The sequence below is a fragment of the Pungitius pungitius genome, chromosome 15, assembly GCF_949316345.1.
Source record: "Pungitius pungitius chromosome 15, fPunPun2.1, whole genome shotgun sequence".
Lineage (NCBI taxonomy): Eukaryota > Metazoa > Chordata > Actinopteri > Perciformes > Gasterosteidae > Pungitius > Pungitius pungitius.
In genome coordinates, this window is record NC_084914.1 from 5,364,901 (window position 1) to 5,392,410 (window position 27,510).

At 43.0% G+C, this 27,510-nt stretch overlaps 3 protein-coding genes across 7 annotated transcripts; 2 read left to right on the forward strand and 1 right to left on the reverse strand.

Moving 5' to 3' along the window:
• Positions 1 to 705: 705 nt before the first annotated feature.
• ap1m1 (adaptor related protein complex 1 subunit mu 1) lies at positions 706 to 9,871 on the reverse strand. 2 transcript variants are annotated; one of them, XM_037459068.2, is made up of 12 exons: positions 9,661 to 9,871; positions 8,801 to 8,957; positions 8,618 to 8,685; positions 8,398 to 8,528; positions 7,675 to 7,822; positions 7,383 to 7,509; positions 6,939 to 7,078; positions 5,779 to 5,850; positions 5,409 to 5,567; positions 5,072 to 5,197; positions 1,930 to 2,005; positions 706 to 1,519 (listed from the first exon to the last, which is right to left on the reverse strand). In XM_037459068.2, the coding sequence occupies exons 1-12, from the start codon at positions 9,700 to 9,702 to the stop codon at positions 1,497 to 1,499; spliced, it is 1,269 nt and encodes a 422-aa protein (XP_037314965.1). In that variant the 5' UTR covers positions 9,703 to 9,871; the 3' UTR covers positions 706 to 1,496. The 2 variants fall into 2 exon arrangements, with proteins under 2 accessions (XP_037314965.1, XP_037314963.1); XM_037459066.2 differs by having other exon boundaries at positions 6,939 to 7,081.
• Positions 9,872 to 13,695: 3,824 nt separating this feature from the next.
• Positions 13,696 to 21,133, forward strand: LOC119209675 (tropomyosin alpha-1 chain-like). 4 transcript variants are annotated; one of them, XM_037459147.2, is made up of 9 exons: positions 13,696 to 14,054; positions 15,563 to 15,688; positions 18,798 to 18,931; positions 19,110 to 19,227; positions 19,305 to 19,375; positions 19,489 to 19,564; positions 19,967 to 20,029; positions 20,109 to 20,178; positions 20,398 to 20,602. In XM_037459147.2, exons 1-9 carry the CDS (start codon positions 13,941 to 13,943, stop codon positions 20,478 to 20,480), a joined length of 855 nt encoding a protein of 284 aa, XP_037315044.1. In that variant the 5' UTR covers positions 13,696 to 13,940; the 3' UTR covers positions 20,481 to 20,602. The 4 variants fall into 4 exon arrangements, with proteins under 4 accessions (XP_037315044.1, XP_037315042.1, XP_037315045.2 ...); XM_037459145.2 differs by lacking the exon at positions 20,398 to 20,602 and adding an exon at positions 20,802 to 21,133 and having other exon boundaries at positions 13,704 to 14,054; XM_037459148.2 differs by lacking the exons at positions 13,696 to 14,054; positions 15,563 to 15,688 and adding an exon at positions 17,394 to 17,706 and having other exon boundaries at positions 20,398 to 20,584.
• A 620-nt stretch (positions 21,134 to 21,753) lies between these two features.
• On the forward strand, positions 21,754 to 27,209 carry LOC119209418 (ras-related protein Rab-8A). The gene is made up of 8 exons (XM_037458761.2): positions 21,754 to 21,924; positions 22,557 to 22,617; positions 23,062 to 23,122; positions 23,229 to 23,306; positions 23,418 to 23,507; positions 23,648 to 23,713; positions 23,800 to 23,850; positions 24,519 to 27,209. Exons 1-8 carry the CDS (start codon positions 21,801 to 21,803, stop codon positions 24,606 to 24,608), a joined length of 621 nt encoding a protein of 206 aa, XP_037314658.2. The 5' UTR covers positions 21,754 to 21,800; the 3' UTR covers positions 24,609 to 27,209.
• Positions 27,210 to 27,510: the final 301 nt, after the last annotated feature.

Genomic DNA, 27,510 nt, shown 5'->3' on the forward strand with positions numbered 1-27,510 from the left:
CTTAAGCAGCTTTCATGTTTCGGTTGCAGGCAGCTTCACGCTGGATGACCATCAAGAACATTGACAAGCGTATAAGATAGCGCTATTTTAAAAAGTGAGTCATACCCTGCTCTCAGACATGGCACACCTGCTTTGTGTGTGTGTGTGTGTGTTTCACAACAGGTGCTTTTAAGAAGAACAAAAGTGATAGAATGGCAACCCTGTGCCCAGCTGAATATGATGAGGCCATGGCCACCTGCTTTTAATCACATGACTTAAAAGTATGACAGTCCCCCCCCCCCCCCCCCCCCACCCCTTACAAGCCAAACTTAAGGAATGACCTCACGCGGGACCACGGCAGTCTGGCTTGGCACGAACAACGGCCGGCCTGTGCGGGTCCATCCTACGTTTGTGTGTGTGTGTGTGTCTGCGAGCGCTGACCACAGCTGGAGTCACATCCTCCCCGGCTCCGCTGCCTGTTTACGGAGTGCTGGCGCTCAATTGCCCGTGATATCACAGGACTGAGAGTCCCACCCTCAGACCTCCAGGACGGGATGGAAAGAACCAACTACCGCCACACCACCCCCCCCCCCCCCCCCCCGATACAGGAAACCTCCCCCTGTGCAGTTTACCCCCCCACTCCGCGTTGGACAGGTGCCTGCAGGGGACACAATCCCGGCTCACAGAGACAACGTCACAAACAAAATGACCCGGTGACACGTTGAAAACGTTTTCTCTAAATAGACATTTAATGATTTAAAAGGTGTGTGGTTACAGACAGGGAAAAGACAACGACCGTCAGGTTGGAAAAGAGGGATTTTCTTTTTCAACTGGCATTTCTACCGTACGACTCAAAGTTCATGTTTCCTACAAAGCCGAAATGTCAGAGGAGTCAATTTGAAGAAAAGCACGACAGGGCAATGCTCTGGCCTCACAGGTGATAATACTACACAAAGAAAAAAAAAAAAAAAAGAGATATAACTTTGCTTTACCATTTATAATTTGCAAACAAATAACACTGACGTTCATCAACATGTAACAAATATATACACATAATCAACAAATTGGAATTGTGGCAGAACAAAGCAGCTTCGTATAAAAAGATATCCTACTCAGACATATTTTATTAACCTGCGTGGATGCGATTACATTAACTAAATGACAATTGTAACATAACTCTTTTAAACCGTTTTGACTCCTTCTGTAATAACTTTGAGTACATCGGTGCGTGCTGGATGTAAACATGACTTCTGCTACCCTTGGCCTCGTTCACATTAAGAGCCACATAGTAGTAAAACAAAATTACTTTTGATTTGACAACCTTACCTAACCGCAGGCTCCAACTATTATTTGCATTGATCAGAAATCAGTAGAACATCAACAGATACAAAAACTAAAAAAAAAGGAAAAGAAGAGTCCTCTCGTCTCGTGACTGACACCTGCCATTAATAGCGCATTAGCGCCGCCCCCCCCCCTCCCTCTGATTTCCACCTGCCCACGGAGGACCGAGGCGCTGCCTACTGGGTCCGGAGCTGGTAATCTGAGGAGGAAATGGGACACAACTTAATCAAGTGGACAAAATAAATCAGAGAATCGGGAGAGAAATAAAGTGGCGGCAGCTGATGCTTTCCACCCAGAATGAATGGAATACAAAGGAAATGAGATAAGGATGTTTGGCAATTAGTGGCAACATTAGCGAAAAGGCCGACATGTGCAACGTTTGAAATTTTCGGTATGAAGATCGGGGAAGGTCGACAGTGAAAGTTCACTTTCTCACATTTCGCAGGACGTTGCCACATTGCCTCATGTTCTAGCGCGGATCCCCTTTTTTCACAAAGCGGCATCAGTTCGAGGCTGGTTCCCACCGCGTTGCACCGCATTGCCCAACTGTTGCCTAAGAGCCGCACATGCGGGGCCCTCTGCAGCGGTATTAGTGAAATCATGACCTACCTCCATTCTGGGTGATGTAGCGCACCCACGGCAGAGCCTGGTAGCCACTCTTCTCGATGATCTTCAAGTATCGCACCTGTCGCGGGAAAACCAAAAGCTCAATGACTGGTGTGAACACACGAGAGAGAAAGGATGCTTCCTGCACTCGATTCGTTGATATAAAACGTTTTAGGGTTTGCACATTATTGCAGAAAATGTTGTAAGTGGCTGGTGTAACGCAACTACTGATTTTTTCCTCCTGTGCAGTGATACAGGGAAGGCTGGAGTTCATCCCAGCATGCACTGGAACGGTTTGTCACACAGAGAGAGCGGTGCAGTGCATTATGGTCTGAAAGGTTTCTATGAACAGTATACTATTTGGACCTCCTTTTAAACCTACAGCAAATATTTGACACTCAAAGACACATTTTAACTGCAAGTTGGAGTAAAAGCAGCGTTGACGATGAGGAAGCAGTAGTATGAGTCACAGTGTGAGAAAGGAAGCACATACAGCTTTCAAGGGACTCTAAGTTCATTTACATAACTGTATTTTTCAGGCTTGTGAGAGAAAAAAAAATGCACATCAGCACTATCGAGATACAACTTTCACAAGCCATTAACTGATATTTCACCAGAGCAGTGTTACAACAGGGTTGATTTTCGAAAAACACACTAAAAATACCAAGCCATCGGAGAACATGATTGCACATTGTATTTCTTTATAAATGATGAAATATTATTGTGGTGTATAAAAAATTAACCGCCACTGCTATTACCCATACTTCCGAAGCAAAAAAAAGAAAAGATATACACATAAACAATTGCAACGAGAGCGAGCGCTTAAAGGCTGACACGACCCCTTTCTTCATCACGCCGGTTCCCAGCCGAAAGCCGGACAGACGGGGCAGGAATGTGTGGGTCGAGCGGCGGTGAGGCCTCGGTAGTGGACCGCCTTGTCATTACCTTCCACTCCACCGTGAGGTCAGATGGACGGGGGGGGGGGGGGGGGGGAGCGACAGACAAGACGCATGACGACGAATAAAAACGCAGACGCGGGATCAGCGAGTCTGCCGGCACAGCACTTCTTCCCTGACCCCCCCCCCCCCCCCCCCCGGCAGCCAAACATGCAGTCGGTCTGACCGTGGGTACGCAGTCAGCAAAACGCCATCAAAAGACGTCCCCCCGCAAAATATCATTATGGCTTGTAAGATGAGAAGAGCACCGGAGGATGTTTGCTGTATCTCGTTTGGTAAGTACAGACTGCATGTGTGGTCTGGATCCATCGGGGCTTTTGGGCATCTGCCGGCGTTCCCTCTGCATCACCTTAAAGACGCCGCTTCTGCCGCCGCCGACGCCGCCAGTGCCGGCGTGCTCCAATTCTCTTTAAACTTATACGGTGCGTTTAACGTGCATCGTACACACTTCCCATGTGCGGGCCCCTACACTTAGTGGTGAAGTTAGGAGGAACTTTCTCATGCTTTGAAAATTGACATGTGTCTAATTAAGCCCCACGGGCTCGTCTCACACGTAGAGCGGTGATCTCGACTGCAATCGGGAGCCTGAGGCGCAGTCTGCTGTCGCCCTGCAGTAAGGGGAAGGTTAGCGGCCTGAAAAAGGTTGCCTTTGCGATGGTGACTGCAAACGCTGAGCGAGGAGTTTTTAAGCTTTTGATTATACGATTTGGGAACTGGTTGAAGGCTCTGAATCATCCACCAATCCAAAGATTCAACAGTGCTACCAGGACTCTCGTACTTAAAATGAAAAAAATAAAAATAAAAAAATAATCTTATTTCCAATATTGAAGCCATGAGGACAAAAGGATTTCTATCACTTTTTACATTTCATGGACATGAAAAGCTGCACATGCTGCGCTTGCCTTTTATTCAAGCATCTGTTCATTTATGGATTAGTAAAGATGTGAAAAGGAAGGAAGGAACAGAAGATTACTTCTTTCAGCTGTCAAATTATCTAGGAAAATGGCAGGCATTCTTTTACTGCCAAAAACACCCCAATTAAAAATATCACATATTTGAATTATTGTGGGTTTGAGCTTCCTGTTTCCGTGTGGGCTGCGTAATGTCCACACAACTTAATAAGGTCTTATTGACTCATAGGAAATGTGGAGAAGCAGGAAAATATGACCTCTTACATATTTTAACTCAATCAAACAGAACGCATTTTTCAAAAGTAAATAAAACTGTAAAAAGTAGAAAAAAATCAGTTGAGAATAATAAAGTTGATCAAGGAGCTTAACATTTGTCATAAGATGGCTGTAAGTTGCTATAAAAGTAGTTTATATTGGGTGTTGATATACAGTCTGATGGAAATACTGTTTTAGTAATGAATGAATGCGCTCAATAACAAAGTTATTCTCCAGCATCCCATTAGAGCTTTTAACGGCAGAAGTATTCATATTGTCCCATATATTTAAATAAATGCACAAGTATATTACAACTTCGGGTTGAAAAGATGAGATTATCGATCTTTAGCTCATGTAAATCCTTGTGGAGGAATGGAGTTTTAGAATGTTTCCTCACATCTGTGCGCTACCTTGATGCTACACATATGATCACAGGACAACTCGGATTATACAGCATCTCAAACTGTGGTCATTCAAACATTACTTCCTCTCTCATTTTCATGGGAATCACCATCAAATCCCAATGAATCTACTTACCTGTAACTAAGAATGACATTTTCTATCACTGTAATTGCCCTGAATGCAGAGGGCTCCAAACTGATGAGCAGTTGCCTTCTGGCTTGTTCCAACTGTAAAAATGTTCTCAACCACAAACGCTTTCTCCCCGTTTGACGGTGCTATCATACTGCCCCCTCTGGCCAACAACAGGACAAAATAAGAATTGTTGAAATTCCTGCTCCGGGGGAGTGAGAGAGTGAAAGAGCACAAATACTCCGCACCTTAAAACTCTAAATGCAGGACGACAGGAAAACAAACGAGCAACGCATGATACGTGGACTATGCATGCGTGTAATCCGGCTGCAGGTGCAGACGAGCTGCAGCGATTCCTTGAACGTGCTCTCAGACCGTTTACTAAGTAGGAATGATGAGCACGTGCTTGAACCTTAACCCGATTTAATGCGTTTTCCCTCTGAATTACTTGAATAATGTTAGACACATGCGTGTGTGTGTGTGTGTGTGTACCTGGATGCCTGAGGTAGTGAAGTACGGTATCTCAAACTTGACACTAATTGGGGGCTTCCCTTCCTTGTCTTCAGCCTCGACACTCGGCAGACCGAAGTGGGCGCGCATCAAATACTCCTTTCCACCCTGTGACGAGTCAAAACACAGAGTCTCCCTTACAAAACGGAAACTTGATATTCTGGTGCCCGAGTCATTATCCACAGTATCTACAGCACACACGACCCGACCCACCCTAACAAGAGTCTAGTGAAGTCACGCAAACATCAATCAAGATCAAACAATCCCTCTTTTTTTTTCCACATTCGCACGCTCCTCGTGAGTCACAACTTATGCTCACAGGGAAGGACTTGATTGACCAGACGATCTCGCTGTTCTCGGGCACCCACTTCACGCTGCCCACGGTAGTCTTGAATTTGGGAGAGTCGGCGTCCGTTGGCACGGGAATGTGGATCTCCACGTTGTTGGCCGTGGAGCGCCGTTTGAACTGACTCTTCGCCTGGGACGGGAAAAACAAGCAGGTCGAGTTTTAAACAGCCACCGGGGGGGGGGGCGACACGCACCGCGAGGGGGAGTCCACGGCCCTGCCGTCAAAGCAGAGGTCTCCTTCCTTACTTACTTCTCATTTCACCACGATCAAACCTATGGGACCCAGATTAGACAGCAAAAAGAGCGTTTCTAGGAACGACACGAGTGCTAAAGGGACCTGCCTTGATCATGTACTCGATGCGACTGTGGGAGTGCTTCTCGATGACAGATTCAATCCAGATCAAGGGCTTCACCTGACAAAATAAAAAAGAACACACACACACACACACACACATAATTACCCACCATTAAAATCATTTTAAACAGGGTCTATTACGCTCAGCGTCCATTGAAAACGTATGACGGAGTCACCGCCTGGTGGATAGCAGATATTACTGCAGCAAGAACAAACACTAAACCTTTCACCAGAAGACATTTAGGCATAAATACATTTAATACAAACAAAGAACAGAAAAACATCAGGCTCAAGGTTTGCGTCGTGTGAAATCGGTGGTGTGCGCGCTGAGTGTCTCGGAGGAAATCAAGGGAAAGACACAGATTGCGCAAAAGCTGGCTCACGTGTTTCTGTGATATAGCACAAAGCCCGGCTGACACTGGATTTTAGAGGATGATGTTGAAACTGAATCATTTTAAATAAAATATTTATCAGGAACAAATTGTTTTAACGTGAAAAAAATCTCTAACACTGTGTGTCTTTTTCATATATAGGAACACACAATAGGCAATACTTTTAATGAAGGAATATGTCACTTTTAACTTGCAGTCATGCATTAAAATGGGGGAGGGGCATGACAGGTATGATTTAGCAATATGCAACTCAAGAAGTCCCAAATTTGACCCCTAGTAGCTGCAGCTGGAGAGACCTCTGCTCCACTGTGCTACTTCCCCTCTGACAAGCTGACTGGCACTGTTATTGTGAAACACGTATGGAGAATTTGAGGTCACTTTGCATTATCTTAACCGCAGGTGCTTTCCTTTAAATCCCCCCCCCCCCCCCCCCCCCGTCCTCCTTCCGTTCGATTCTCCACCGATTAGGTTTTGGGTGCTTGAAAAGCTCCTGGCCTGCTTGACAATGGAGCAATTTAGCTAGATTTGAGCAAAGCGTGGTTTGCATTGGCCAAGATCCTGTTGCGTAGAATATTAGCTTACTGACTGCGCTTCCCGAAAAAGCAAGCAACGTGCAGGGCGAAAAAAGAACACTAAAAACTGATAATACTCTCAGGAAATATATTAAATTAAATAAATACAGTGTGGCGGGATTTGGTGCTTGGCAGGCATTCATTTGTCAGTGGTAGGTCTACTGGACCACCAGGGTACTCACGTGGGTGTTGAGGCGGTAGGACATGAGCTCAAACTCTCCATCGGGAGGAATGAAGGAGATGGTGCGGTCGTTCTCAAAGCGAGACAGACGGACGCACTGGTGGAACTTCACATCTTCCAACTCTACAGATTTACTCTTTCCTCCTCCATGAAAAAGCAAGAGATAAAATAAGAAAAAAAGACAAGGAGAGGCAACAGTGCACCAGCACTGCATGAACGGGTATAAATTGGGTAAAATTGCCTTTGTGTACGACTTTCAGGGGTTTTCTGAGGAATTACAAGTGAGATGTACGACGCTGAGTGCCCGTGAACTATTGTCTCATTTTCACATCTGTATAGCTTGAAAGTGACACTTATTATGAACACATCGTCCAGCTCCTCCCACAGCTCAAATCCTGCTTTAAACACAAAAATAGACAAGAGTCTGTTATAAGACAGCACTCACTTCCAGTGTTTTCAAACAAAACCTTGTCGTTAAGGCCGAGCCGCAACTCAGGCATCCCAGAGAGGAAGACGCGCATCTTGATGGAGCCAACGATCTCACTTCGCAGAACGTTGCCGTTGGCACTGACCTGAGAAAAAGAGCAACAAAAACCACCTTTAACGCCGTTTCAAGAGAGCTCTCACAGCAAACCTACGGACAATATAGCAAGTACATATGGCCGCTGTGACGCACACAGAGAGGAAGTTTACCAGCACTGTGACGGGCCAAACACCCTTAAACAAGGAGTTCTTACCAGGAGGTTGACCGACTCAATGACGTCCAGGAAGACCTCGTTCTTCCTGTACTTGATGCCCTCTGATCTCCAGGAGACGGCATTGGTGACTGTGGCGGGGGGACGCGGGGCGCCGGTGTCTAGCTTGTGCCCTTCCTGGGTTATATATCTGAGAGACGAAAAAATGTAAACTTTGAGGCAAAAGGGAAGGGGAAATCAACGGTCTGCGGAGGAGAGTTCCCGAAAGCATCAATGACAAGCGCAGACTCTTAACTTAGGGAGGGACTTCTGACCGTCCTCATTCCAGAGTTAGCTCACTACATGTCTGCAGGCAACCCAGACAGGTCATGGGAGTTTAAATGCTCATTTGCAGTTCTTTATGTTGAGGACACAAAGCTCACTTTGACTTGCAGATATAGAGAACAATCTGAAACCTCATTAACACAACAACCAATGCATAAAAAAAACATTACATCAAATAGCTGATGTTGTTCTGTGTGATAAACTGGTCGGTAAAAACAAGAGGAAATGTCACTATGAATATTAGCACCTAAAGAAAAATCAACAATGGTAATTTTAGTTGATAATCAAGTAGCGATACAAAACATCAAATCTTCTCAACAGCTTTTTTTCACTGCCAGACTCTTTTTTTATGGATCAATAATGGCAGAATTCATTAGTTGCGCCTATAAGGAATGAGGGTAAAGTTAACTGCAGTCAAACTATGGCAAAGAAGATACTCACTCCTGCAGAATTTTGCTATCGGTAGTCTGAGGATAGCCAAAATCCATCAGCTCATCCATCAGCTCGTATATGATGACAAAGTTATCTCTAATGCTCTCTTCCTCCAGTTCTTTGAAATACTCTGAAAAAACCTGGGAAAAAAACAAAACAACTGTTTATTTGTCCATTTACAAAAACATCAAGTATATGGTTTTGTTAGCGAAAGTAAGTCCCGCCCTACCTGGACAATTTTGTACAGGAAGGAGAAGACCAGCGAGACGCTAGCATTTTTCTTGGACGTTGCGACCACTGACGTGACGGGTGTTGAGAATTGTAGCTACGAAAGTTGAAAATACCAGCACTAGAGACGTAATACAGAAGGTGGACCAGCTGGTCAGGTGCCCCGGCACACAGTGAAGGATACAGTAGAGGTTATTGTGTTTGATCCACATGAAACGAACCCCCCCGTGGGCCAGGATCGGGGAGAGGGTCCCCTCCTCCTCCTTGTCCATCAGGAGGGTCATGAAGTGCTCAATCTCAGACATGTCCACATCTCCTCGGTAATTTCGGCACACAAGGACCTGGAAGGTACAGATAGGATTACTGTTGGTCTATCGAAGATATAAAAGTGTAACAATGTATAATGGAGTCAATTAAACATATTGTCACATGGGTTCATTTATTTGTATTCATCTTTACCTGTTCATCGTGAGATGCTATGGGTTTTGTGCTAGGACAAAAACTAGGTGGAACAATGTGACACACAGTGAGCTGCCCTGTCTGTGATGCACCTGCAGCTTTTACCTGTTCTCTACACCCCTGAAACACAGCTGCGCGTGGCAGGAACGAACAGCTGTTAAAACCGTTTTTACTGGATGCAAATGCATCTCGATCAGTGGCTTTTTTACGGCCGGGTCTTCCAGAAGATGCACACGTGTTGAAGGATCATCACTAAATGTAACGCTGTGTAAAGCTACGCAGAGAAAGAGACTTTATTTGGTAACCGTTAACATTTCCCTGCAGCTAACAGCTGGAAACCGGTGTGTTTTCGTGTCGCTACGTGGCCTAACATGCTCCCGGTTAAACCATCACATGTGTATGAATGTTCTTGTGCACTTTACCGGCGTTGATTAGAAAGGGAAACCCCTTAACGCAGCATATCGATCCGTGCCGATGCGTTAGCTACTCTGCTGCGGATTAGGCCACATCATGATCTGTCATCGAAGAATGCGATAGCATTGCGGCTAGCTAAGCTAACGCAGGCTAGCAACGTCGGGCTCTTACCTTTCCTTTTAAGTCCAAGACATACACCGCACTCGCAGACATCTTGAACTAATTTACGCGAGCTTAGTTCCGCTCTTAGCTCAGCACCTTATTGATAACGTTTGATAACTACTTCAGTGCTGAAATTAAAGAACAGACTTTCATTCATAATACTGAAGGGAGGAAAAGACACCGTTAGCTAGCGAGCGCCCCCGCGTGGTACCGGAGGGCGTGACGTCAGTGCGCCTCAGAGGTTAGAAAGATTGTTCCCGTTTGAATGGATGGGGTTATTTGCTAATAATTTGCTAAAAACTGCATATAATCGCACAAATGCATATAGAGGTTTCCTGTTAAATAAAAGTGTTTTTCTGCGTATACACCCATGCAACGAGGTGAATATCAACAGCACAGCTGTCTTGTGCCATTTATATTGATATGGAATGGATTGGTATATAGAACAATATGGAATGTCCATACATTGCCTTTTGTTTTAAAATGTGTAATAAAACACTTTCAGATATTATGTGGAGGCTTTAAATGGTGAAATGGTATATTTATCTATTTGAGCATAATGCACCAAAAATATTTAAAAAAATAATAATAAAATTACATTTGACAAAGACCACTGTAAATACAGAGTTGTAGAGTTGGCATCTCCTCCACGTAAGCATACTCTTTAATCTTTGAAGTTTGCATGTTTGTGAGTTATGTTACACAGAACTGCTTCTCTCTTTTTTTTTAAAGACCTAGTTCCCTCTACTGGATGAACAGTTGATCTGCACTACACAACTTTTGGTCTCTTTTCTGATGAAATGAAACTACTAAAATCAGCTCTTAGAGCTTTTCAATTGAAAAGTCAGTATCATCTAATAATCAATGGCTGCCTGCCTATGGAAATTCTGACGTTTGCGACCAAGTGCTAGAAACAGACATTTTGGGGAAAAAAAACTTAATGCACCCCATTGAGAGTGTCTCAGCACGTAATTGTCGATGAAGAAATGTAACTATCATTACAGGGTCATCATGATCATCATGTTTCTTTCTCTGTGTTTATCTGTATATCAGTTTTTTTCTGCTTTTTGTATCCTTATTTATTGTGAAATAATATGAAAACCAATTTAATGTATTCAACAACAACACAAAAGTACATTGAAGAGCATGTTCACCTACTTGTGGCCATCTTGCATAACGAGCCACTCGTTATGTATTTTTCATTTCAATTGAACTTTTTGTTCAACTTCTCTGAGCTTGTGCGAGTCTTTACTGTCATAAGTGCTGAAAGGATTCCGGTATATTAAGTTCATACTGGAAGTTAATAAACTTGATCATTTCACAGACAGGCAGTCTTTTACATTTAATATTAAAATGATACCGTTTTTAAAAGCCTGCTCCCAAAGCCAGTAGTTTTCACCTCTGTTTCCAATAGAGACCGAGATGTGAACAGATAGTGAAGAGATGACGTGTAACTACAGCTTGGTAGTTCTAGAAGTGAAACTATGACATTTTATGAAACAGAAGCAACTGAAAAAACGTCAGTAGTAATGGCTTCCTTCTGTTTTTTTTTTTATTTCCTACTCTCTTGGTGCAAAACCTTTCAGCGCTGGGCTTATGCGAGACAACTGCGCCTCATTAATGTGACAGATCTCTGGTCCCTTGGCTGTGAGATGCAGTCTAGACATTGTCAGAAGTCACAGATACAAATGGACTGAGTTACCGAGCCAAATATAACAGATTGCCACTTCCCTCAGCTACTTGCATGCACTACACACGGTGGTTGTGTTTGGGGTTGTAGGTAGGAGGGATCACTCGATGTAAGCTGCGTATAAAGACGTGTTTGTACAGAAGCCGCAGAGCGGACGTGTTTTACTATTGTTGCAGAATGGGCCTGCCTCGGTACACAATGAGTCAGTGCATCACTCAGGTGTGACATACTTGATGAAGTCACATTTGCAGGTGTTGCCACAGCAAAGTTTCTGAGTGTTGGTGGTTGATCCTCGTCGCCAACGGACTGATCACTGAAATAAATGTGTTTTCGGTACGTTAAATTGATCAGTGGCAACGATTAAACCCAGAATTGTTGTGTCAGTGTCCACGTATCGTTTGCATGACATCACGCACTCATGGCTCCTAAAACTGTACCGGTTTAAATTCGTCATGGTAGCGTTCATATACACTGTAATCTGTTCCATCGTTCCCATGGCTTTGGGATTTATACTTAGCAGGACTTTGACTCTGCTCCCAAGGCAATCCTGTGGCTTTTGGGGGAGATTTTACCATACAAGGAGAAGAGGAGTTCAGCTTGGTTTCCTGTGGGAGGGTTCTGATTTCTCTCACTCTGCATCTGAATGCACTGCGTCTCTATTTCTCTCTGTGTTCTCCTCCCCTGGTTTGACTCCAAACCTGCTGCTCACTATATAACCCAAAAAGAATTCTATTAAAAGAAAACATTACCGAAACACCTCCAAAATAAATACCTGTTACAAAGGAATCTCAGGGCTGTATCTGAGCATTCTGTTATTATTACATTGTGTGCAGACAACTTTCTAACACACCAAGTAAGACACACTTGTGTTAAACCCACGATTGTAGAGTTATTCAACTTTCACCGTTCCGTAGGGTTCAATACCAAAAAGGTAAAGAATTACAGCAGTCTCTGTCTATACCACGGATCACATATTTTTGGATCAAAAGCTTGGATGTCAATTTGGCAGATTTCACTTAAACACTATATAACACACAATCATTGACATTTCTTTGGATGCGCTATCTGTCGTACAGCTGGTTTTGACCTCACAACAAATGATCCCATCTGATATGTTATGACTACCCTGTGGAAGCCATCACAAATCTCCAAAATGACAACTTTTAATAAAACACAGCTTTGCAACAAAGCATTTCTTATATAATTTACGGCGTTTCTAGGATCAATGTAACTTAAACAGAAGAAAGCTTTTCTCACATAGACGGCAGCAATATGCTTCTCAAAACATCCGAAAAGCTCTTCTGTATACGGAATGAGATCCAATAAGGTGATATACATTGTACATCATGAGATGCATGTGTCCAAGTTCATCTTCGGATGTCCCTTAAAGCCTCGCTGTTCTTTGAGTTTCCTTGTAATTGTTATTTTTAGCCTGGGCAACTGGCACAGAAGAGTTGAAAGCAAGCGGACAGGTCCATTAGGGCTGATGTCATCAGCGCACACACACACACACACACACACAGAACTATTCAGCTCCCACTCACTACAGCCATCTCAAAATGAACACTGTATGCACCAAGATGAATCAAAAATAATAATAATAATCAATATCTACTTCAAATTATTTTTTCTTAATTCTGTTTTCTATTATTTGAATCTAAAAATAAATCAATTTACTGCACTTACACTATTTAGCTTAAGTGCAGTAAATGAAATGACCAGATCTCAGTAACACAAGTTATCCTCCAGTCAAGAAGTCATGTTGTGTGCCTCACAAACAACAGAAGACGGCTCTAAATACAGGTCCTTCGGACATATCATAATTGAGAGGTTCTTAATTGCAGTCGACTTGTAGCTCGACTGGAACGCTCCAGCTGCCTGCTGTAGATCACGTGCAGACAGCTTTCTCTTCGGCGAGATCATTTTCCAAAAGCTCTTTTGTTCATGCTGCGGTAGAATGGAAGTCCTGAAAGAATGAACGTCCTTCCTAACCAACTCTGCTATTAAAATCAATTTGAACATTCCTAAGTAAAAGCCCAGGAATATAGATATGCAGTCCAAAGTGTGTGCGTGTGTGGGGGGGGGCGGGCAACTCCAGTTACTAATGTGAACAATGTCCACTGGATGCCTGAGTTCTGGATCATTCTCCTTCTTCTGATCTGCTGTTTCTCTCCGGTCCTGTTCAACACATAAGGGCCGTGGTCCAAATAAGGAGATGTGCACCATGTTGGACCTCCAAAGAGCCTCCAAGAAGTGATGTTAATGTGAGGGGGAGGGGGGGCGGAGGGGGCACGGTTCTAGAGCAGCCAACGCGGGGAGTGGCGGAAGGGGTAAACAGTGGGGAAAGGGCTGTCACTGGAGACTGGGGCAGTCTCCGAACCTCCAGTCAACTCTCAGTTTGCATCCTCCTCTCTGCCCCTCTCGCTCTGAGCTCCCTCCGTCTCTCTCCTCCTCTCTGCATCTGCCGTTTCCCGTCAACCTCGTGCGGGCTCGTGTGAGGCGGCTTCCTCTCTGTAACATCTGCAACACCCATCGCCTGGAGCAATAAAATAAAGTATTTCCTCCGAAACCTGCGAGACCCCGAGACTCAACTGTCACCATGGAGGCCATCAAGAAGAAGATGCAGATGCTGAAGTTGGACAAGGAGAACGCCATCGACAGGGCAGAACAGAGCGAGTCCGACAAGAAGGCGGCGGAGGATAAATGCAAGCTGGTGAGACGAGGCTGATGGAGGGGACGGTCTGACAGAGCACTATTATAGTTAGATGGAGAACAATGAGATTTCACGATATATTGACTTTCATATTCCTAAGATTGCTTAATTGAGCTACTGCAACAATATGGGTAAACTTCTAATGATTGTTTAATCCAAGCAAACTGTGATGAAACTTTGTTGAATTAGTTAATGAAGATTTTTTTGTGATGTACTCCATAATAGTGTAATATTGACTGGAACATTTTGTGTACATTTCCAATGTCATGAAATATCAAGATAAAAAAAAGGTAATGTTTTGGTATGGATTTGAACTACATTGCCAACTTTACAGCGCCTTTTAAAAAGGTAAGAATCTATAAACCTTATTATCACCGAGTTAAAAACAGGTTAATGTGTATTGAAATGATTTCTCGTATTTTCAGTCCCTTTAAATCTTTGATAAACCAACTGTATTTTAGATTATTATGAAAACACAATATTAAGACATTGTCTTTTTTTAAGGTCTGGTCTTAAACAAAGGTATAAATAAATGCCAAACCTCTTAGGCAGACTCCATTTAAAATGTCAAGTATTTCCCAAGGCACCAAATGCTGAATTACAGAGATCAGCTGACACTGAGCCCCTGAGTCTCGTCTCTTGGTGGGCAGGCGAGTATCCACAGTGAGTCAGGGGCATCGCTACCAGAATATTGCCCAGGGAGATGTTGTGTTATCTTAGTGGCTGTCCTAGAGGAATGCTGGAGACTAGGGAGTTGGAGAAAAAAAATGGTTCCTCTCTCTAGTCTCTAATGCCCTAATCCCACTTGCGGACTGACAGTTGTCAACGCCACTGCACACATGGACCCCCAGCAAGCATTCCTAGTCTATGCCCAGTTCTTCAGCTTTGTGTGGATGGCACTGATTCAAGAAGTGCAAGAGATGCTTTCTTTGCTATTCTTGGTCGAAGGCAGAAACATTAGAGGGCAGTGACGCTGACGGACGGCCTAAAAGCAATACACAATCCCAACGCACATCACACTCTCCAGCAGTAATTAAAGGACTTTGGTCCGGCACAAAATATTTAAACATCCAACAGGATGGATTAAACCATGTTCAGATGTTCATGCTCCTCAAAGAATGAACACTGGTGATATTGGTAGTTCTCTGACTTTTAATCCAGGGCTTCAGGCCAAAATGCTAATTTGACCAGTCCTTTAGTTTATGATCAAATACAACTTCAGCCTAAACTGCACTTGTTGTTTACTAATTCATTAGTTAGCATGCTATATATTAAACTAATATGGTTAATTTTGAAAACATTACACCTGCTTGGGGGTATGTTGGAGGGTATGTTCTGGGGGTTAAACAGGTTATTTAAGTGGTTTTACTCTGAAAATACCACAAATTAACATTCCCTCCCTGTAATCAAAGCAAATTGGATTTGACAAATCAGTGTTTTATTCAGAGTCGTTTGGTTTGGTTTTGCTGAATCCTTTCTGACTCGCTGCCACCTTTGCCTTCCTTCAGCTGGAGGATGAGCTGCTCGCTCTGCAGAAGAAGCTGAAGGGAACCGAGGATGAGCTCGACAAGTACTCGGAGGCCCTGAGGGACGCTCAGGAGAAACTGGAGCTGTCGGAGAAGAAGGCCGCAGATGTAAGTTATCCGCAACGGCGGCATCTCAAACACATTATCCACATTGCAGTGGGACACCACAATCCACTGAGTTTCACTTTTGAAAAATATCGATTACCACTCCTTGAGAATAAAAGACCACTAAAAGAGGCACGTTCTGAATTTACAGACCGATGTTCTATTCCATTAAAATGTATTCAAAGTCATTGAATGAATTACACTCTCCGTCTGAGTGACTCCACTGCTTACGCTCCCAAAAGAGGCCGTGCCTGGACTCGCCCTAATAGTTTGATTGCTGACAAAACGAGCAGCGGAGTGACGCTCGGGTTGTGCAATAATCAAAAGCTGCTTTAAAAGTTGTCTGGTTGTAACCAAGTCCTCGGCTCCCTTGGCCTCTGTGGTTTTAACAGAGTTGTTGGTGTCCTTGTGAGGTCTGTGAGAGACTTTTCGCAAGCACAGACATAACTTGTACAGCCTGTAGCCGACCAGGAATCCCAGGAATGCCGCCTAAGCAAACAGAACTCCATACGGCAGCGTCTTAGGAAATCAATGCTCGGGCCTTTCTTGGGGCGGAGTTATTACACTCTCCTTTGTCTTGCCTTGGCAGCACATACCTTATCTGCAACAACGGGGAGTAGTCATTTGCCTTCAAAGATCATCTATTTTGCATGATTTGTCTCTTTTTCTAGAAGTGTCTGAAGAAGAGATTTACAACAAACAACAATATGGTGATGAACAGACTTGTTTGCTTTACGCAATGGTTTTCAATATTATTGATATTACACCCGAAATACTTTTCCAATGTGGTTTTAAAAGTAATGCATATTGATTACCTTCTTGTATCATCTCGTTTTTCACATTTTTAGGGAAGATCCATAGAACGGCAGAAATGAATGAAAAAACATTCTCACACTTTTTAACCACTTTTTATTGAAGCCCTACTTGAGGTCTTTTGTAGATATTTTGTCCACTTTTAAAAGACATTTTAAAAGCTATTTTATCTAAAAGGGAATACAATTCATAAACAATTAAACATGTACAATTTTAATGAAACATTTACTCCAAAATGGATTTGAATACACGGCGTGAAATAGAATTAGGCCCCACCGTGGATTTAAAATAATGAAGCCAGGGACCCCCGAGGTCAAAGGTCAGACAGCAAAGAATGCTATTTATGTTCGTCTCAGCTGACCCACCAGACACCCACACAACGAGCCTCTATTGAAAATTCAAAAAAAATCCGGGTCGTGCGCTGAACAGTGAGGAAGAAGAGGAGCAATGTGTCGCCACCTGATGGCTTCATGTCGCGCCTGCAAACACATCAAAGTACATTCCGAAACTGCTGCAGGTCAACAACCCGCATAGAGGGAGGTTCATCCCCCCCCTTTTAAAGTTAATCTTTGGATATGTCTCTTTCTCACACACACACACACTCACGCGCACACACGCACGCGCACAGCAACAATCGTACCAGTGCGTCATGATTCCCACTGGATATGATTCATCTGCACCTTCCTTTCTTCGTCTCTTTTCGCTCCTCCCTCTGATAGGACCGTTTACACCTTACATTTGCCATATAAGTCCACGATAGACAAACACGCGCACTAACTTCACGCACGCCTTCCCCTCCCATATCCCGTGACGTCATCTTAGACGGGCTTCTGCACTGGATTGGAGGAACTCGCCATAAATTTCCTGAAAACTCCCAGCCCCTTTTTTTTCTCTCTCTCTCTCTCTCTCCCCTCATCCCAGCCCTGCACGTCCCTGACTTCCTGCCCGAGATTAAAAAAAAAAAACTTTTTTCCCCGCAGCCGCATATCAATAACTTTTAGGGTCCCAGCCAGTCGATCTCGACCAACATCACCAAAGGCTCGTTTCTTTTTCAACACCTTTCCTTCGTTGAGAAAACTCAAGTAACCGAGGTCATGGAGGTGGTCAGGAAGAAAATCCAAAGCCTCCAGCTACAAGTTGATGAGGCGGAGGACCGGGAACAGGCGGTACAAAGGGACCTGGACACCGAACGGGAACTGCGCGACAAAGTGAGACAATTCCCCCCTTTTTAACTTGAGCGGCGCTTTTCCTTTCAGCCACATTGTAGCGCGTCTCCTGCTCCGCCATCGGCTTCTGGCGGGCCCGCGGCGGATGGTGGAGAAGTTCCACCGCAGACCGTCGGGCTCGGACCGCAAGGGCGGCGATGCCGACGCTCCCGTGGGGATGGCCCGGCTTTGCCCTGCGACTCGTCTGATGTAACCTCGCGAGCGTGCCGACGTGGTCGTGTTGCTGGGTTTTGTGGAACTTCGCGGCGAGCGACGTTCCTCCAGGGAGGCCGTAGTTTAGTTCGGCCGCGTTATCTAAGTTGAAACCCGCCCCAGATCCCGTGAGACACCTCCAGCTCCGGCTCAGTCCTGCTGCTTTGATTGTTAAGGTGTGGCATTCTTGGACCGTTCTAAAAAAGCTGGTTTAAATGGAGGTCAAAAACGCTCATTGTGGTTGGTTTTTCCAGTAAATTCTTTGCTCTGCTGGCCGTGTGGTATGTTTTGCTCTCAGTAGCATTTGACATTACGTTTGAAGAGCGGACTATTATCCGTCTGCAGCCTTATGAACAGGAAGAGGGAGCCTGGGGGGGGGGTGGTGGTGGTGGTGGTATCTGTAGTATTATTCTTACCGGAAACAGACCCTGAAGAAGCGATCTGTCCCCCTGAACATGAATGAGTTAACATTGCAGTGACAGTCCGACCAGCTGTGCCGCTCCAGATAGGACGGGGTTAAAAACAACTGCCTCTCTAGTGACTTCCTGCTTCAGCAGTTTTCAAAGGGCCTGGTCAAGCTGCAAAGTCCACTCACAGGGGTTGTTGCAAATTAAATTTGATTTTCATGGAAGAAATCGGTCGGAACGTGTGAAAAGCAAACCCACAAAGTGTTTCAATCGGTTCCAAAGAAGACTTGTGCACGATTGAACAACTATCACATACCGTTTCTGATATTCAGGTCGTTTGACTGAAATAGTCCTGAGACAATGGGACCCATAGGGCTGGCCGTCCTCAACAGTATCCTTCCTCTTGTGGGAGCAGCTTGTTTCCTTGCTGACCTCTGACCCTCATTCTTCATGTGTGTGTGTGTGTTGCTATAGGCAGAGGGCGATGTGGCATCTTTGAACCGCAGGATCCAGCTGGTGGAGGAGGAGTTGGACCGCGCTCAGGAGCGACTGGCCACAGCCCTGCAGAAACTGGAGGAGGCTGAGAAGGCTGCAGATGAGAGTGAAAGGTGAGTCATCCATGATGTATTGGTCCCACTCATTTGAGACATGCCATCGAGTGAGATATTGGAAAATGATCACCTCATGACGCCTGCCTGTGTTTTCATACGTTTGGGAGGATTAATGCAAGTCAATCTGTGGGGTTTATGTGTTTTTAACTGAAGATTTTCTGTTTCTGATCTTCAGGGGCATGAAGGTGATTGAGAACAGAGCAATGAAAGATGAGGAGAAGATGGAGATCCAGGAGATGCAGCTGAAAGAAGCGAAACACATTGCAGAGGAGGCGGACCGCAAATACGAGGAGGTACGACCCGGAAGATCCCAGTTTCAGCCGAGTTATGGCTTTGCTTAACTGTGGTTTGACATCTTTTCCGATACCAGGTTGCCCGTAAACTGGTGATCCTCGAGGGTGAGCTGGAGAGGGCAGAAGAGAGGGCCGAAATTTCAGAACTGTAAGCACAGATTGAAGAAGTTGCGCAAATGTTCACTGATGTCATTCAGCCGGTATAAGTCATGGTTGCACATATCTACAAAAAAAAACACATCATTTCTACTATTCATGCAGCAAGTGTGCTGACCTGGAAGAAGAGCTGAAGAACGTCACCAACAACCTCAAGTCGCTAGAGGCGCAGTCCGATAAGGTGAGAGTGCATTTTAGTTCTTTTTATTAAAACAACTTCACAACCGCGGGGCCAAGGACGACCAGTCAGCTGTAGTATCACATTTTATAAGGCTGATTAAGTGTTATCCGCAGCTGACATGAACATATGCATATCCTCGCTGAATGAACTTCAAAACTGTAAAAGGCTAATCTGACTTGATCTGAAATGAGGCAAATGTCATCCCACGTGTATACTACATGTCCTTTATCTGACTCTTTAATCAAAGCAACTTACAATAAGTGCGTTTTAACCATAACTATATGATATTAACAATAAGGATATTGCGCACAGTAGTATGTAGTCCCATGTAGTAACATTTCAATATTTATTGTTTTGGCCATAAGATCCTTTTTGTCATCTATTAAATCTCTGTCTCGATAGTACTCTTCGAAAGAAGACAAATATGAGGAGGAGATTAAAGTCCTGAATGACAGACTCAAGGAGGTAACTTCATGCTTACTGGACTATATTCTCTGGTTTATGCGGTGTCGCAATGGTTAACACGCGTGTTATCTTTTAAAAGGCGGAAACCCGTGCAGAATTTGCGGAGAGGTCTGTGGCTAAGCTGGAAAAGACCATAGATGACCTGGAAGGTACACTTCATTTGATTGCTTTTTTCTTTTTCATCCTTCAGTGATCCACTGTTTCCTCACTCAACCTTTTGTTCCAAGCTTTAACATTCTCATGTTTCTTATCCTTAATCTTTGATTTCTTTCTTCCCGTTTTTCTATCATGGTCTGCACATTTCTGCCTTCTCTTCGGATTCTCCTCCACCTGCGCTCTCTCTCTCTCTCTGCCCTTCCTACCTGCAGACGAACTGTACACTCAGAAGCTCAAATACAAGGCGATCAGTGAGGAGCTGGATCAGTCCCTCAATGATATGAACACCTTGTAAACCTTGCGAGTAGTTTGGGATATTTCCACTTTCCCTTTCTCTCCCCTCAGCCGCTTGGAAGCACTTTGTCTTTTTTTTTCCTTCTTCTCCCTTTGCTGTCACACTGCCCCTGGCTCCTTTTGCATTACTCTTAAGCTCAATAAAGATATTTATCTCCTTTATTCTGTCTTGTCATTTGAGTTCTGCCAAAATACAATAGTATTGTACAATGTAGTATTTCTGCTGTAACCATATATTAATAGATCACTCATTGTTCTTATAGGATCAGTTAATATGTTCACTGATGAAGCGTTGTACTTTATAATGTGCTTTTTGTTGCAGAGAACCTATCGAAAGAAAAAGAGCAAAACGTTGGAATGCATCAAGTCCTGGACCAAACACTGCAGGAGCTGAATAGCTTGTAAAAGAAGAACATCAAGCAAATAAAAAAAGCAAACATTTGTTTTGCAAACTGTTTTCTACATGCCATCCATTCTCAGTAAATTCCTCTCGTAATCTTTGATATTAAAACAAACGTACCCCTTTTATATATTTATGGTTCTTTTTTGTTTTCCTATTTTTAAAAACGGTTTTGGGTCCATTTGCTAATTAGTGTTGGTGCTGGAAATTGTGTTGTAGAATGAACTGAGCACAAATTAAACTGATTAAGCGAGTTTTGTGTTATTCTGACTTTGTACAAGTTCCGCTTGTGTGTTTGTGAGTCCTTCAGCTAATTTCAACGCTTCAGTTTACGTGTGCTTACATGCAGTGTTTACTTCGTGCTGTTTAAAACCGGATTCTACAAACGGAAAACTGGAGATGTAGAAGAGCTGCAGGCCCTTTGGCCCCATAACCGTCACTGATTTCAACATTTTTCACGCAAGCTTCAACACATGATTTTTTTTTTTTTTTTACACAAGCTCAAAGTTATTAATGAATAAAACTGAACTCATCTTCTTAATACAATTCCACAATATAATGTGGTGGTGCACTCTAAATTAAGTGCACATAAAGGACTATTATGAATGGAACACAAGACATGAAGAATAGACCCTACGTGTCTAAAGCGGCCCATTTCACAATATGTAATTGTAGATTACTAAAGTAGCGCAGTAAAAATAATAGCATTTAGGTCACTGATGTGCAGTGTGAACAAGGGCCTCGAACGTATAATTTAGCAGACACTTGGGTAATGGAAACTAGAGTTAGAAAACCTGAGTGAACGCCTACTGGTCCCAGTTCAGTATAAACAGCTGGTGAATTCCGAGCCATCAGGGGGCGTAATATCCCCACCTCCAGGTCGCTGTTCCGCCGGGCGGGATTTCCGCAATAATATCAAGTATGGCGAAGACATACGACTATTTGTTTAAATTACTGTTAATCGGCGACTCTGGTGTCGGGAAAACATGTGTACTCTTCAGGTTTTCGGAAGACGCCTTCAACTCGACGTTTATCTCAACTATAGGTACGGCTTTGGTGACGTGACGTTGAACTGTAATATCTGTATGTTTGCGATACGCCAAAGATCTGTGTCAATGGCTCGGTCTACTTACTGGACTGCTGGTTATGCTACGTTTAGGTTTGAAGTAACATTAGTTTCTCACTATCACTAACCTGTTATGTCATACATATCATTAACTCCATTAATACGAGATAAACGAAGTAAAAAGGAAACCCTGTTACTCGTGTGTTTTGAAGAAGTCTATTGTATATGGACCAACGTGTGTGCCTTATTTTCAAATTGATGCCGGGTGGCTCCCCTTCCAGCAAGCTAACGGTTAGCCAAGTTTTAACAGTTAACGTTAGTCCTAGCGTTAGCCATTTGGTGCCGTCTACATTCTGGTGAGACACCGGAAACCGTATGTTTAACACGCCATAGCTGGTTAATATAAACATTATACCAGCTCTACTGTTGATAAATGCACATAACACTGCCGTATGAAACGAAGAAGCCGAGCTGCCGTTTTTCTTTGTCCAAAAGTGTCATTTTTTGTCCCAGTTGCGTCGACTAACGTTACGTTAACGTTTGACAGGTAGCTTTAGCTTAACTAAGCTAGCAAGTTAACGTTATGCCCGATCCTTTTCTATCCCCTTCAGGCATTGATTTCAAGATTAGGACGATAGAGCTTGACGGCAAGAAGATAAAGTTACAGATATGGTAAGTTGATAATAAATATAACGTTAATTCTTGTAAGTTAACTCAGAACGTTTGACATGCTAGCAGTGTGTGGCCAATATTTGGCTAATGAAGAATGGATGACAAACACCTAACGTTAGCTTACCTAAAGCTACGTTAAGTATCCTTACAGAAAAGTATAGTGCATACAGCTCATTATCAATCAAATCACAATCAAAATTATCATAGTTATTGGCCATGAAGTCTGTTTTAATTTTTATAGAATTGAATGTGCATGTTCTTTATGGATATTTTAGCAGAATCTATTACAGACTTTCTTTCCTTTAAATGTCAATCTGATCCCAATCTTTTACGTTAGCCAATATTCTACCAATGTGCGATGTTTCAAAATGTTCCCTGTTCTTTCTGATAAATGATACCCTTGTTGATGTCTAAGTGAAACGTGTTAATTCTGGTGATTTTTAGGGATACGGCGGGTCAGGAGCGCTTCCGAACAATCACAACAGCCTATTACAGAGGAGCAATGGTGAGCGTCTATGTGTTATTTTTATACATAATATATACACATGCAATCCACCCTAACATGAACAGATCTTGACCTCCATTATTGTCTCCTTTTTTTTTTTTTACAGGGCATAATGCTTGTCTACGACATCACCAACGAGAAGTCTTTTGAGAATATCAAGAACTGGATTAGGAACATTGAAGAGGTATTTAATGGCTCAAATGTATTCCTATTTCTTTTGCTCACTACTTTTTCAAATATTCAAATGGCTCCATGTAGAATTTTGTTTTTATGAATGTTTATTCTCTTGATCCAGCATGCATCATCAGATGTTGAGAAGATGGTCCTTGGTAACAAGTGCGACATCAACGACAAGCGACAGGTGTCCAAAGACAGGGGCGAGAATGTGAGAAGCCTGTTTTAAGTTAATATAATACATTTCCAAGGGGTTATATTGGATAATCAATCATAACATTGCGTTATTAGATTAGCATTAGATATTAAGACATGTCAACAGACTTGGTCAAATGTCACATTTTTTTTCAGCTCGCGTTGGAGTATGGAATAAAGTTCATGGAGACCAGTGCAAAGGCCAACATCAATGTGGAAAATGTAAGTAGCTATTCTTTTTTGAGTTGTACTATGCTTACGAGATCCTATGTCAATGTGTCAACATGTGTATTTTTTGGGGTTTACAGGCATTTTTAACACTTGCCAGAGACATCAAATCAAAAATGGACACAAAATTGGTAAGCACAGTTTGACTATACAACTTACTCCTTTGCAATTGGAAAACAGTATACACGTTGTGGTAACCCAGGGGGAGTGAGGCCAGATTCGGGCGTAAAATAAGAAACTCAGACAGCAAATGCAAACAAAAAGGGTCCTTTTAATAACAAAGGTCAAAAACTACGGCTCTTCCAACCGGCTTCCAAACTGAAATATGTGGCGTCTCCTCCTACGTGGCGCCCGCTTCCGTGTCCCGTTAGGAGCAGAGTAGAGTAGAGCGGTGAGTCCTGAGGGTTACCTCCTCTCCGACGTCTGCTCCCGTCCGGTCTCTTCTCCTCTCCTTATCTAGGGTCTGCTCTGATTACCAGATAGGCCGCAGGTGTGACCAGTGCCACGTTCCCAGTGGCTGGAGCACCTGCACAGGATAATAAATCCCCCTTATCACCTCCCCCAACCGGAGCTTGGGGCTCCGCCCCAAGTGCTTTGTTCCTCCCCCTGGTTTGCCACAACGTAATAATACAATATTATATTGTTTAAAACAAAGCTTTAACCATCAATTGCAGCAGGCCTCTGGTTGTTGAAAAGTACTTTTAGGATTAATGACGACGTTGCTGAACCATTTGAGCGCAGCTACTGATCCAGTAGTTCTACATGACCTTATTGACAGGTTTTATTTGTAATTTCGCAGGAGGGCAACATGCCGCAGGGGAGCAGTCACGGAGTCAAGATCTCAGAGCCTCAGAAAAAGACCAGCTTCTTCCGCTGTAGCCTTCTCTGAGGACCAAGGTACCAAGGTACCGATACTGGCTGCTAGCTGGCTGGACATAAATGGACTGTGCTTCCTCATAGCACTTCCTTCCCCTTACTTCTTTCTTCCCGTCCACACAAGCCGTTCTATTCCAAATAAGCAAAGGATTTCCCCTCCCCGCTTCCTCTTCTGAAAGCTTCCAGTGGTGCATCTCTTTTAAGGAGGTCTGTTGTCTTCATATGTCAGGGTGATTTATTGGTAGAGGACTCCACTAGGAGCATTATCCAGATGTTCTTCACAGATGTTTCACACAAAAGACGGGCGCTTACTTATGATGTTAGTCTCTATTTTTTATTTTTTTTAAATTTACGCACTCATATTTCACGCACCCGGAAGCACAACCCGGCTATCCAAGAAGATTAATCTCATTGTTTTGGGCTTGAAAATACATATATGATATTAAGAACTATTTTTACTAGAGCCTGCTCGATTTCTAAGTGGTAAAACCAGAGACTGATAGGCTTCCTAATGAATCCGCTCCACATGCTTTCACTTTCGAGGCTGTGAATCATATGACTTATTGGGCAGACAGGGAATTGGATTCAAAGGTTTTCCATTGGAGTCCTGCGTATGAGATTTCAAGTAGTCCTTGACAATCATGAGATGTGACTAAAAACATCTTCAATTAATTTTATCATTCCTGCCATAGCTTTCAGGTGCTGGAAGGAAATTGAGCAACACAAAACCTAAAAATACAATTCAGAGTTCTCTCAAAGAACATTGATGTGACGTAGTCTTGCTTCTGTTTTCTCTGGTGTAGTTGGCTGCTGAAAAGTATTGTACATTGTACAATATATACTGACACTGCATTGTGGCCCATATGCAAGTTCACAATTTCTAAAATAATAGGGTATGCACACAGTACAATATAAACAATTGTCCCCAAATTTGTAATTTAATTGGGCTGAATTCTTTATTCCTACCTGTTATTATATATATATTTTTAAATTTTAAGTAGCTGGAGCTAGCAAATGTTAGTTTTGCCTTTGACTTGACGGTTTTGTTGCAGCTCTCATTCTTAGTTGAGCTAAATGATGTCTCTGGTTTTTTCATCAACAATTAAAACCCTTTTGAAGTTGCCCTACTGAAAAACCCTTCTGCTATTCATGCAGCTCTCCTTGCACTTTAACAATAACCCGTGTTTTGTATGTAGTCTGTGCCAAGTGATAGATTTGCAATACAATACAATTATTTAGTTAAAAAACGTCATGTATAATGGGACTATTCTTTTTTTAAAATTACATTTACTTATAAATTGATCTCTCACCCTATTTCACTACTAGTGACCCACTGTCCTGGTATTAGTTCACTGAACAACATTACCCTAGTGTACCAATATATATTTATAAAAAACAAACAAATCCGATGTTTAATCCAACATTATAGTTTAAAGTGATGGTTTCTTGACTTATGTGAACGATGGCGCTTTAGTATTATTGTACACTTCCTCTTGTGCCCGTGTTGTTTGGTTGTGGCCTTCCTGTTTTAACAGCTAGGTGGCACCAGAGGCACAGTGTGCACTATGGGTTACCAGAATGACTTTTGCATCTTTGACCTGCAACAGTTCAATGATCGCCTCCACGTCTGAATTAGTGAACATGTACCCTGTATTTAACATTGATGTTGAGTCTCATCTGTTTCCACTGCCCCTCATTAACCCTTCCTTCATTTGTAACAAGTGTGAAAACCAATCTCCTATATGCACATCTATGGGTTACCAGAATGACTTTTGCATCATTGACCTGCAACAGTTCAATGATCGCCTCCAGGTCTGTATTAGTGAACATGTACCCTGTATTTAACATTGATGTTGAGTATCATCTGTTTCCACTGCTCCTCATTAGCACATTATTGAGGGAAGTTTTGCTTTTTGCTTGCCTGCACTTTTTTGTTCTAATGATTTGGGGACCTCATGACTACCATGGCCATTTGTCTTAACCGCTAGTACTCAGTACTGTCATAGGTGAGCTATGCATTGTGAATCTTGGACCTGTGCATCTTTGTGTGATGTCATTTTCAGATGTACTTGTAGACCCGTACAGTTGACTGTGTGGGCTTTTTGTTCTCTTTGGGTCACTCACTGAGTCAAACGCAGGATTTTGTAGAAATGGCATTGCTACAACAATGCCGGCGGAATTAGGCATGGCCGAAGATTAAGTAGGAAGAGTGGACGTTTAAATGTGGTAATTAATGCTTTTGTCTCGTTTGAGTGATACTGTAGCTTAAAGTCGTAGACAACATAGAGAGAAGACCTTTTGTGGAACTCAAATGGCATAAAGTTCAGCTGAAATGATACTCAGATTTTCTTTTCTTTTTTTAAAATCATATCCTTTAATATTTTACTGTATATCCCTTTTTACAGCCATATTTTCATTCCATCGATTGTGAAGTACACAGGGAGAATAATAAAATACATTTTGGAAAAAAAAAAGAAGTGAAAAAGACATTGTAAATATCACATTGAGAAAAAGAGATCTACTTAAATTGTACTGTACTTTCTAAACCCATATGAAAATGTATCTACAATTTGTAGATATGTGTACTTTTGATTTAATAAAATTATAAAAGTTGCTTTACCTCTCCTCACTGTCTTTATTGGCTGGCTGTCAGAGGACACTGTCAGTTGACCACAATGGCTCCTTTTATTGGCCCTCTATGAGCCACTGGAATATTCTGGCATGTGTCTTTTCTAGTCCGGCGTAACTGAACCCCTTTCCATACAAAACACAAATCGACTGTTGATGGTCATAACCAATGAGCCACGTCTTGATTAGTTGGCTTCTACCTCCTTGTGAGGATACCAACCTGCTGCAGTCCCACCATGACCGGTCTTATTTTTCTGTAGCTGCGATCATGTATATCCAATGTGTTT

Bases quoted from the DNA above. Each gene is read 5' to 3' on its own strand.
- ap1m1 (XM_037459066.2), bottom strand. From the start codon at position 9,702: ATGTCTGCGAGTGCGGTGTATGTCTTGGACTTAAAAGGAAAG. The intron at 8,529-8,617 runs GTAGGGCGGGAC...TTTTTTTCCCAG, and splicing joins TCCTGTACAAAATTGTCCAG to GTTTTTTCAGAGTATTTCAA. The intron at 7,823-8,397 runs GTGAGTATCTTC...TTCGTCTCTCAG, and splicing joins GATAGCAAAATTCTGCAGGA to ATATATAACCCAGGAAGGGC.
- LOC119209675 (XM_037459147.2), top strand. From the start codon at position 13,941: ATGGAGGCCATCAAGAAGAAGATGCAGATGCTGAAGTTGGACAAGGAG. The intron at 18,932-19,109 runs GTGAGTCATCCA...TCTGATCTTCAG, and splicing joins GCTGCAGATGAGAGTGAAAG to GGGCATGAAGGTGATTGAGA. The intron at 20,179-20,397 runs GTACACTTCATT...TCCTACCTGCAG, and splicing joins GACCATAGATGACCTGGAAG to ACGAACTGTACACTCAGAAG.
- LOC119209418 (XM_037458761.2), top strand. From the start codon at position 21,801: ATGGCGAAGACATACGACTATTTGTTTAAATTACTGTTAATCGGCGAC. The intron at 23,123-23,228 runs GTGAGCGTCTAT...TTTTTTTTACAG, and splicing joins CCTATTACAGAGGAGCAATG to GGCATAATGCTTGTCTACGA. The intron at 23,714-23,799 runs GTAAGTAGCTAT...TGGGGTTTACAG, and splicing joins CCAACATCAATGTGGAAAAT to GCATTTTTAACACTTGCCAG.